At 32.7% G+C, this 12,390-nt stretch overlaps 2 protein-coding genes across 3 annotated transcripts in view; one reads left to right on the top strand and one right to left on the bottom strand.

Moving 5' to 3' along the window:
* The window catches only part of LOC119580164 (selenoprotein W-like), a 7,678-nt gene extending 5,712 nt beyond the window's left edge, over positions 1-1,966 (top strand). For both annotated transcript variants that reach the window (XM_037928135.1, XM_037928137.1), the window contains one exon: positions 1,538-1,966. In XM_037928135.1, the coding sequence (XP_037784063.1) occupies positions 1,538-1,701 (164 nt within the window). In that variant the 3' untranslated portion in view covers positions 1,702-1,966. The remainder of the gene's footprint in view (positions 1-1,537) is intronic.
* Positions 1,967-10,303: 8,337 nt separating this feature from the next.
* Positions 10,304-12,390, bottom strand: part of LOC119580165 (U4/U6 small nuclear ribonucleoprotein Prp3-like) — a gene marked incomplete in the record, with an annotated part of 9,394 nt that continues 7,307 nt past the window's right edge. Inside the window, 4 exon segments of the mRNA XM_037928138.1 lie at positions 10,304-10,792; positions 10,906-11,020; positions 11,208-11,354; positions 12,108-12,322. Of these exon segments, the coding sequence (XP_037784066.1) occupies positions 10,667-10,792; positions 10,906-11,020; positions 11,208-11,354; positions 12,108-12,322 (603 nt within the window).

Here is a 12,390-nt window from a genome sequence, read left to right on the forward strand (position 1 = left end):
CGTGTGTCATTGGTAAATATTTATATTTTGTGTTTCATAGTTTCCAGTGATGTTGGCAATTTGTGTATCTATTTTGCTAGTCATAGTGCTTCTCTACAAATGCTAAGTTGCTATATTGATTCTTATTTATTGTTTATCCTATGGAGTTTGAAGCATATATTAGGCTCTGCTATTTTTTTTTTTTTATCAGATGACAACCTAATTCTTTATCTTGAGGCTTATGATAACGACAGTATAACTGATAATAGTAATATAACTGTAGGGATTAGAGTATATTATTAACCAAGCTGTATAGTGTAGATTTTTTAATTATCTTTTTGTATGTGTGTTTTAGACAGTCACACAGCACACTGGTGTTAAGTACACCAGGCCTATTAAATTGGAAATATTTAATAATTCTAGATATTTTATGTATTGATATTTCAGTAATGAATTTGAAATTAGCTCCAATGAGTATACATCTTTCCAAGTGTCATTTTAGATAAAAGCTGAAATATGGGAATATTTTTGCATTTCCTTTGTTCCTTATCATGAAAGATTAATAATTTAGTCCACTCAGGATTAACCTTATATAAAATAATATATATATATATATATAATAATATAATATATAATATATATAATATATAATATATATTATATATATATTTATATGATATATAAATATATAATATATATAATATATATTAATATATATAAAATTATATTAATAATATATATATATATATTATAATATCTATATATATATAATATATATATATATTATATATATAATATGTATATAATATATATATATATATATATATGTATAATATATATATAATATATATATGATATATAATATATATATATATATTTATATATAATATATATATATATTATATATAATAATATAATATTATTATATATTATTATATATGTTATATATATTATATATTTTATATATGTATATATATATATATATATTTATATATTTATATATATGTATATATATATTTATATATATGTATATATATATTTATATATATGTATATATATATAGAGAGAGAGAGAGAGAGATCCATGCATCTGTTTGTCTGTGTGTTTGTTTGGAAAGAAAAGGAAATTGTGTACTTCATTAATAGTTAGTGTGTGTGTTTTTTCTTTTCTTTCTTTCTATCTTTCTTCTTCTTCTACTTCTTCTTGCTTTTATTTACTATTCAATAATTGTTGAAGAATTTCAACATGTATTTTCTAGTCTGGAATATTTGTATTTTTAAGCAGTCTGTAAAATATTTGTGTTCAAGAGAAAAGGATTCAGTTTTAATTTTTTTCTTGCCTTCTACTTCTTCTTTGTCCACTTCTTCTTCAATTTCTTTGGTTTAAAGCAGTGATTCAAATGTACTCTGAATATTTTAGGCATGTATGTCACTTTTAGACTCAAACTCGTATGTTATCTCAATTTTGTGCATGTAGAATAATTTTTGTTTTTAACAATTTTGTTTAGCATAATAAATATATTAATTTAGTCTTAATATACATTTTTTTCTTATTCCAGGTTCATTTGAGGTTACCATCAATGGAAAAGTAGCTTTCTCTAAGCTCAGTCGTGGAAAGTTCCCAGATTTTGAGGAGGTGGCAGAAGCTGTGAAAAATGCGGAATCTGGGGGTGAAGTTCAGACTGTAGAGAAATGCCAGGCGTCACAATGCACCATTATTTAGTGTGGCTTTTAAAGCTATACGGGTGGTGGTTCTATATGACAAGATAGACACCTTCCATCATTATTGTCTGATATGAAATAACATTTATCACAAAATGGAAGCTGTGCTAAGAATATAGTATTTACTGAGTTTTCATTTCTATATGAAGAGAATGGTGTAAATAATTAAACTACCTTTCTTGGAAGATTGCTAAGATGAAAGCTCAGTAGATATCTGTGTTTCTAACATGGTTTTAACTTGTTATAAATATATTTTTAAAAATCTCTTTTTTTCTTTTATTCATACATTGCCTGAGTGCTAGGGGTGATTTATGGTAAACGTTTTAGTGTAAAATAACTTGTCGCAAAGAGATTTGTTTATATTCATATAGATAAAGAGTTTAATTGTAACCCTCTGTTGCTGGGATAGCAAGAATGCATACCATGTCCGCTGCATCTTTTTATATAATGATTGTCTTTACACTCAGATGGCTCCACAAGTGCATTATCACCAAGGAGGTAGTTATTAGTTGTATATATATTAATATATGTTAATAATATTATAATAATCATAATGTCAACAACAATAATAAGAATCTCAATATTAATAGCATTAAAAATATATATATAAAAAATCCAGAAAATGAAATGGGAAATCAGCTGAGGAAATGTAGGCTTACTTCTTGGCTCCTTAATGAATGAGTTCTTTGGAACCATCTCTGTACAAACAAAACTCACAAAAGAAAACATAGTACAGCAGACCTTCATTTCCTGATAACTCTCTGCCTGTTTTGATGATCAAAGATTTTTTTCTTACTTTATGGTGAAGGACATTATGGCTCCTAAAAGCTTGAAAAACTTCAATGTTTAGGCAGTTGAGGTACATTTTAGCCACAGTGCTGATAATGAAAGAGTGTAATCCATTTTTTTATTTGTGGAAAATTCAGTAAGGTGGCTGTCTTCAATCATGATGTAATTTGACCTTCCCATTCACCAGCTACAAAGAGTTCTAGTGCATGCTGTATCATGGTCACTACCACTGTCACAATCATGACATGGATTGCTTTCTAGTCAAGTTAGCCATAGTGACTCCATAACTGAGAACTTCTGGAGAGTAAGTGTAAAAAAGAATAAAACTATAGTCCAACAGTGGGTTACACCAAACCTGAAACTAAACAGAATCCAACACAGATTGTCTGATAATTTTTGTTTTGTTGAGAAAATTTGGGATCAGATCTTCCATGAAAGTAGATAACATTCTAGCTAAACCATTCACATAGGAAACCAAATCCCTAGAGAATGCTATTGTATAATGTGGCCAGTTGCCTGTGTATGGTTATAAATTGTATACATTAGCATATAACTCCTTTTGTGTTACATTTTATTATTACACACATAGTTGGGCACTGGTCCTTATATACCGCCTCCACCATCTACCTCTCCTAGGCCATGGTTATCAGATATTATAAATAAGCATAGTAGCCCAGGTCTTATAGTCAGCCAGGTGCACCACATTCCAGTGATGCAGGGGTACTGCAACAACAACAATTATAGAAGGCGGGGAAAGAGAACTATGAAAGTGCTCAGTCATAAATGGTATTGTAGTAATAACATCCATGGTTATCTGATCCTACCATTTACATAGTGTTCAGTAAAATACCTCAGCTATCATTTTTACACTGGATTTAGTCACAAATAGCTTTCCCATCCTGGTGAATAAGTATACTGTTAATGGGATGTGTCTAGTGATGACTGTGTTGTCAGTTGCAGAGCCTCAGTAGTAGGTGTTGACTTCTGACATGTTTATTTGTTTTAACTCTTAACTGGTACCCATTCTGCCTTATTCTCACATTGGACTGGAGTCTGTCACTGTACATTTTGTGTGGCTACTTTCTAAATTCAGTATCTGAAATGCAGACAAACATCTTTATGCAGTGAAAATACAATAATGATTATTATGCAAAAAATTATTCAGGGGACAGTAATAATAATAATAAATATAATCATAACACTGCCAGTTACCCAGAGAACTTTAGGCTTTAAGCAGCTTAGTAGGGAAAACAAATGTGAGGGATGTGCAAGGTGTTAATGCTCCTGGTTACCCACTGACTTGGCCTACAGAGTATCTTCTTTCGTTTTGTATAATAATAAGGCAAGTTGGAACATTGTTCCTTCAATGGATATTCCATTAGGGGTAAAACTGTAGTTCACATGTTTCAAAGTTTTGGAATGGAATCTAACCATAAAGTGAAGGTCTACTGTTCTTGGGTTCTCAAATATATTTTTGCATGTGTAATGCTTAATAAATGGACTAGACATCAAAGGTCGTATAGTACTGCTGTAAAAGCATTCAGAAGTAAGTATATTTTATAATCTTGAATTTTTATAAGTTATTTTACAATACCTGTATTTTAGAAAAAATTATAAATGCCTATACTGCTTCATATACTTAGTAATAGGTAAGACAAACCTCATTGGGTCTGCACCTACCTCCAGGTGTAAATGTAATCTGTTCAAGTCCCAGAGCTGGATTACCATTAATGATAAGGGCATCCAAGCAGGGAAGGGCACTGCTTTAGGCACAAACATTGGGTTTGCAGGGATAAAACAGGATCATGTAAGAGAGAAATAAAATAAAATGTTCTTACTTCAGTATTTATAATTTTTCAAATTTACAGGATGATGTTGGATCATTCAGAAAAGGTTCTAAGACCCTTTCATGCTTAAAGTTTGGCATTTTGGAAAAGCCAAAATAAGGAAACTTTGTAAGAACTGTTTTTGTTGTACCCTAGTGACACCTCATTAATCAATTTTTCAAAATCAAAGGCAGCATATAGCAGGAAAATAATATATTTATTTCTCCTTTAGTTCTTGGTAGACAGAAATTCTGTGTCTTACCTTATAAAAATCCAAATTTGATATCAAATTGGAATAATTAAAAAATAATTTAAAAATAATTTTAAAAAATGGAAGAAAACTAAGAAAGAGACAGATACTGTTTACATTCAAGGAAGTGCATTAAATGCCTTAACTCAGATTATTATGGTGAAACTAAATTAAAAACAATATTAACAAAGAGAATAAATGTCAGGAGCTGATGAATATTGTGAATTAATAAGAAGACCCTGAAGTTCCCAGTAGATACTGAAGAGTTTAGCAAAGCACTGAAGGAACATACACTTCAAGTACAAAGGTAAACCAGTAATGTGACATTTACTGGAAATAAGAAAAAAATGATCTGCAGTTACCCTGTAAGTTGATAAAGTATATATGCTGTTGTTAAAAGCAAAGGTCAAGGAAATTCCACAAAGTCATGTAAATAAAGGATTTCCAATAGTTAATATTTTTGTGAGAAGTTAATAAACACATGAATGAAAACATCATGAAATAATGATTGATAAATATTGCTCTTTGTAGCAGTAATTAAGCTTTAAGTAACATAAATGTAATTGCATCTGATCCTGCTTTTTATTTTCATTAATCATTATAAGAAATTAGTAGTATGTTAATAATACTTATGAAATCAGTGGGATGCGAATCCTTTACAGATCACAGTAAAAATTGTTTTCTCACAAGAACCAATTTATAACAAGTAGACAAAAATGCCTACTTCATTTTACAACCTCCTCAACTTCGCAAGATGTGTTCGAATAGTAAAGTTCTTGTATTGCACTGATATGTGAATACAATTTATGATGGCCCAAATATTCTTGTAGAGTTTTGTTAAAAGTACTGTTTTAAGCCATTTGTTTAGTTATATAAAGGATAATAAACACTGCATATATATAAGAAAAAGTTATTTTCTTGAAACCAAAATGTTATATGTTTCTCTTCTGCTCATTACATATATATTACAAAATATTGTCATACATAGTTACAAAAGAGTAAAGCATACATGGTAACTTTACTCTTTAGTATCAAAAGTTGAAAATGTTTCACTATCCAACATTTTCACTACAATTATGGATTAAGATATTCATATATTTTATAAGAGATCAGATACCACATCTAAATGGTATATACACCATCTTCGACAATAGTTGAATAAAAAGGTTCTAGACCAAAATGATAATGGGCTGAGTCTCAATGAATATATTTTCGAGGTTTTATAAAAAAAAAAAAAGAAAAATATTTCTATATTAACTTGTACAAAAACGAAATTTGACCATTTGAACTAAAAAGCAGGAAGAAAAAATGTTAGTACTCTTTGTTTACAAATGTTCCTAACAAACAGCTAACCACATACTTAATCTTTGTTTGAATGTGGACTAAAATAGATAATTAGTGGGCTATCTCACACACACACACACACACACACACGCACACACACACACACGCACACATACACACACGCACACACACACACACACACACACACACACACACACACACACGCACCACACACACAAAAAAAAAAAAAAAAAAAAAAAAAAAAAAAAAAAAAAAAAAAAATAATATATAAAATATATAAAATATATATATATATATATATATATATAATTATATATATTTAAGGATACATGAAATCGTTTCCCATCTGATGAAAAATGTAAGTCAAGAATCTGCTCACTAGCAATATGCTGAATGATTTTCTTTTATTCTCCAGTGCCTGAGGGCTAAGAAATAACAAATCAGGAACTAAATTTTGTCCAGTAGAAGCATATCTGTATTGGTATAAATCTCAAAACTTGCATGGAGCTGTGGCACCACATGCAGGAACCTCTCTTAATTACATACGTGTGTACATGCATGTACGCAAGCATACACAAACCCACACCCACACATACATACATTGTGTATGTTAAAATCTTTTGTAATTTGATATCACTCTTGGTAGATTTGCTCATTTTCATGGCCCAGTATTCAAGTCTATTATATAATCATACAGAAGAATATGTTCTCTAATGTAATTTTGAATATAAAACCAATTACTTGTTATCCTAATCTGCAGGTTATGATTTGCGACGTAAATTTTTGTTTTTAATAATTTCCAATATTAGCATTTTGCAATTTCTTCTTTTATTAGGTGCCATATAAATTGCAAGTTGAAGGTAATGGCCAGTCCCACTTTCATATTCTTTGGTATTATTTGATATTACTCAAGAAATGAATTTAACATGATGAGCAATATTGAGTTATCGCCTTGTGTGCACCAACCTACTGAGCCAAATAGGAAGCTTTGATATTGTCACAGTAGTTATTGATTGATGCTGATTTTGTGTTTAATAATGCATGATCTCATATTTTCTCAGATCAGACGTGAACCTTTTCCACTGAAGGATAAACATATGAAACTGCCAGCCTAACACTTGTTTTGCACCACCTTCCATAATTCTCACAGCCCATCACAAGTATTTCCTACTGACTCATGTCTGGCAAGTCTATTTAACAAAGAGATTATAATAATATCAATAACTTAACTCACATGGCAAGTTGTGTTAGAACTCTCTTGCAACTAGTGTTTTAGAAGAAAAGTGACTTCAGAATTCTTTTAATAAAATAGAGCTCTGGAAGTGGCGCTGCTTTTATGGGGGGGTCTTATCCAGTGAACATTGTCCTAATCCAGAATTACATGGCAGAATTTTAGGGGTTGGTTAATGTGCCATATAGACTTATACACCAGCATAAACAGTAAATGAATATGGGAAAAAAAGAAGAGTAAAGGAAGAGCACATGAGAAATGAGAGAGAGAAAATTGAAGAAAAGGAATGGTTAATGGTTAAAAGCAAAATAAATGTGCTAGACATCTAAGGTCATGTATGACTACAGGAAGGTACAGTAAAGGGCAGTGAAGGATAATTGAGTTAGTAGTTAGTCCACAGAATGTGTGGAACTGAAAAGAGGGACATTACATAGGGAACATAGGGGTGGATCCGAATGTCGGGTGTGGCCAACACGCAAGCGAGCGAGAGTCGTCTGTTCGGAGGAAATGGAGCTGACCAGGAAGATTGATAAGTTTTACAGTATGTAATTTATTAGTGCTGAGACTTGACCAGAAAGTAGGTCTTAAAGTGGGGGTAATAATCTGTGGCTGGAATATGTGAGAAACGTGGTTGGTGTGATGTGGACATAGCATAGTGTGCTAGAGTGTCTGCCTGTTCTTTGCCACGGATTTCAAAAGGAAGAGAAAAAACAAGGAAGCAAGTGTGAATCAATGTATAAGAAAAAAAATAAAATAAAAATAATGAATGAGACAAAGAGAGGGATCTGGGATGCTGTAGAAGCCTGCTTAAGAGAGGAGCTAGAAGCAAGCCTGAGGGGATGAAGTATTTCACGGACATCACCAAAGTTACTCACTTCATGAAACTAAGATTTGTAGTGCAGCAGCAATAATTTGTGGGCGTATATCTACAAAACTACTCGTCACATTAATCTCAGTTACTGATTAATTTCAATTTCATCACATGATACTCAAGAGCAAAAATAAATAAATAAGTAGTTCTTGGATCTAGCCATCACCTCTAAAGTATCAACATAATTTTCATTCAGTCAAAAATGTATCTCTGGTACTGACTCTTGGGGCTCTGTGATTTTAGGTAAACTCTGATTGGCTACTTAGTGGGCTACATATTGGAATGGAAAGAGAGAGAGAGAGAGAGAGAGAGAGAGAGAGAGAGAGAGAGAGAGAGAGAGAGAGAGAGAGAGAGAGAGAGAGAGAGAGAGAGAGAGAGAGAGAGAGAGAGAGACAGAAATTATTCAATTACTAATTGATCTGGAAATTTCAGGAAAACCCGAGTTAGAGAATTTCAAGCTGAGAAAAAGGTAAGAAGAAAGCTGGAGCACCAAGTACTTTGAAACATGTCAATGGCAGCCACTCATTAACATCAAACATTAAAACTTGAGAAAAGTTCAATTTACAGCATTACACAAGCACTTGGGAAATATCTTTTGCTACATTAGTGCAAATAACATTCTTAGTTTGTTCAATAAAAGAAATATCTGCACTAGTAGTAACATTTGTTAAAATGTCGATTACACGTAAAAACTATAAATAGAGCGAGTGTAAGTGTATAGGAGTGTATGTGTGAGTGAGTGAGTGTGAGTGTAGGTATGTCTGTGTGTGTAAGAGTGAGAGAGAGAGAGAGAGAGAGGAGAGAGAGAGAGAGAGAGAGAGGAGAGAGAGAGAGAGAGAGAGAGAGAGAGAGAGAGAGAGAGAGGGGAGAGAGAGGGGAGAGAGAGAGAGAGAGAGAGAGAGTGTGTGTAAGAGTGTGAGAGAGAGAGAGAGAGAGAGAAGAGTGAGAGAGAGTGTAAGAGTGAGAGAGAGAGAGAGAGAGGTTAAGAGAGAGAGAGAGAGAGAGAGAGAGAAGAGAGGAGAGAGAGAGAGAGAGAGAGAAGAGTGAGTGAGAGAGAGAGGGGAAGGAGTGAGAGAGAGAGAGAGGTAAGAGTGAGAGAGAGAGAGAGTGTAAGAGGGAGGAGAGAGAGAGAGAGAGAGAGAGAGAGAGAGAGAGAGAGAGAGAGAGAGAGAGAGAGAGAGAGAGAGAGAGAGAAGAGGGTGTGTGTGTGTGTGTGTGTGTGTGTGTGTGTGTGTGTGTGTGTGTGTGTGTGTGTGTGTGTGTGTGTGTGTGTGTGTGTGTGTGTGTGTGTGTGTGTGTGTGTGTGTGTGTGTGTGTGTGTGTGTGTGTGTGTGTGTGTGTGTGTGTGTGTGTGTGTGTTGTGTGTGGTGTGCGTGTGCGTGTGAGAATGAGTGTCTAAATTATAAAATATATATAAGCAGTACTTTAGTATGGTATGTAAAAATACATATACACAGAAGTATAAAAATCAGCATGTTTAACCTATTCAGGACAGGATTTCCCTGCACTACAATGAGCCAAGTGCCAAGCTTTGCACGCAGTTACTCAAGTGAAAAATTAGAAACAAAAAACAAATACATTCATCCTCCTCTCTATGCTTCTGGCTGTGGCATACATAAGTTGCTGTTTTTTCAGGAAAGGAGGCTAAAATGAAACTTGGAGCTACTTTAGAGGGGCTCTATCTCCACCCAGCATTTGGGCCTGTTGTCAAAAGGAAAAAGACTGGGGAAACACTAACTCACTTTCTCTATGGCTAAAACATCAAAATGATGAATATACAGATGCAAATGAATGCACCACTTGACTCATACCAAGACTTTATTTCATAACTGAAGACAGTAACACGAAATTAAAAAAGAAAAGAAATTTAGCATAGTACATCTCTATTTGATAATGTAAGTAAACTGTAGCATTTATGTCAGAATTCTTATTTGTCAGAAATTTCCTTAATTCATAGATTTCCATAAAAAGAAACAAAGGAACTTTTGCTACATAACTTTTATCTGCTCCCTTCCAAAAATGGGAATCAAAGCTTATTTCTCTTAATATGAAGTCTATAATACAAATGTGTTACTCAGTAACATATATATTAACTGATGTTATCTATCCTTAGGTTTTATAGTCTATGTATCAAGAACAGTAACACTCAAATATTATTCTCAGATTATATTCAGGCAAGTGCAAAGTCTTGTAGAAAACAAATGGGCAAAATATGCATCTGTATGTTCAGTAGAAAACCCATCAAAATTAAGTAGTAAATGAATCTCTATTAACTAGAAAATACCTGGTTTAAAAAATAAATACAGAAAATGAGGACAATTTATAAACAAATTTCATATCAGTTTTTTTATGCTGGAAGAGACAAAACACGTTCGCATAGAAATTCAACTTTCACAGTCAAATCTACCACACAATTTATAACAATATAGTGAACAGTTCATACAAGTCTTGTCCATGGAAGTATTTCGGTGATGTTACTTATAAAAAATTACAATGGATTGCATAACAACACTCAACCTAATTTGAGAAGTTTCATCAAAACATTATGAAACACCTGAGCTTTTTTTAATGATATTCCAAAGATAAGAGAAAAAAAGGAAAGTACAAAAATAACAATATGATAACAAAATGATGATCATTATTAAAATATTGATAACCCTTGCTTAAATATACACATTCCCATTGCGTCAGACCTCAGACACCTTCATCTGCTTCTTCCAGGATTTTCTTGCCATAAGCCAAGTCCCAATATTGTTCCACTCCATGCTTCTTAAAATGATCTCTTGCAAAAGATTCTGTGGGGCATGCCTTGAACTGCATCTGCAGATATAGATTAACTATTAATGAGTAGGATGGATAATAAAATAAACAAATATACTGCAACAATAAATCATACCTTTAGTTGTTCTGACTTCACAGAAAGTGATACTTGCCTCCCCAAAGCTTCTTTCAGGTACAGACCCTTCCCAAATCAACTGGCATTTTGATTCTAATTCAGCATCTTTCGAACGCGATTCTTCTGCCCATTTAATTCGCTCCATCATCAGCCTAAAAGTAAAAATGCATTAATATCCAAGATATATAAAGTAGAATACCATATAAATAATTTGATTCTTATTTTGATATGTCAAGTAAAAAGTCAAAGTCAACCTAATTTATACAAGTCTTCAGAAACATGAAATTGTATATACAAAAATTATTTTAATTTACTCTACAAGATGTAGTGATTACCCACTTCTTGTATTTTTTTTGTTGTTTGGGTCCTCCTTCCACAACAACTACATTTATATCCTTAAACAATACAACTGTACCAGTCAAAAACAGCTGTTTTGCATTGGTTTCAACCTTAAACTTGTGGGAGCCATTTGAAAAGTCTGTCACTCTGAAAAAGAAGATATGAGATAATAATGACTATAATTTTTATAAATACCCCCCTAAACTGTAGCTTATAACAGTCCCTAGAAGTACCAATCTCTGATTTAATTAATTAGTAAATGAAATTCCTACAGCACTAGCTATAAAAAATACTTTACTTTGCTTCTATCAAAAATTACATTATGAATACCCAGAATTAAAACATCTAAAAAATGAAGAAGAGAAAACACACATGTATGCACACAAATTACAAAAGGTATTCATTTTCTTTTAATTTTCATATCCTTCACTGCTAACCAAAATTTCCCCCCACTTTTCTCAGAAACAAGTTGTCCTTGTAATGAAATTTATAATATGACTTTTTTCTTATTTGGCAACTTTTAGCCATCTTTACATCTGCCAATTTTCAGCGGTGTAAACCAACAACTACATTTCTGGCTACATGGCTATAACTTCCTACCCCGGTAACCACCATTTTCACTTGAATTCAGTTCGTCACTCATTGAAGTTTGAGAATACTAGTTAAAAGAGCAAATGGAATAAATATCATCAAAGCTGGTGGTTACAGCAATGGATATATATGAATTAGAGATGTCAGAAAAATAAATAATGTGGAACTTCCATAAACCCTTTCCAACTGCTAAAGCCTTTAAACTTCCACTTATTGATTTATAGGCAAGATTTCATGGACTGAAAGCATAAAATGTCAACATTCCCTATGAAAACTCCAAATATGCCAGCCACAACCAAATATACTAACTTGTACACTGATACATGGACTCCTGTGGTAGTATCTTCCTTAAGTTTCCTGATTTTCTTATCCCTCCTCTGGTCCGGTGTGAGCTTTCTTGCTGCATTGGCATCCTGGTGAGCCTTCAGTCTTTTGGCCATCTGCTCCCTCACATGCTTCTCCATCTTTGTTGGATCCAGGACAGCCTCTGTCCCTAACACACGCATCAAGTTTGCCATTCGCACCTATACATAAAATAATTCAATAGGAATACAGAATTAATAACATACACTCCTACAGCAAGTCAAGAAAA

The sequence above is a fragment of the Penaeus monodon genome, chromosome 13 (genome assembly GCF_015228065.2).
Source record: "Penaeus monodon isolate SGIC_2016 chromosome 13, NSTDA_Pmon_1, whole genome shotgun sequence".
In the NCBI taxonomy this organism is placed as follows: Eukaryota; Metazoa; Arthropoda; class Malacostraca; order Decapoda; family Penaeidae; genus Penaeus; species Penaeus monodon.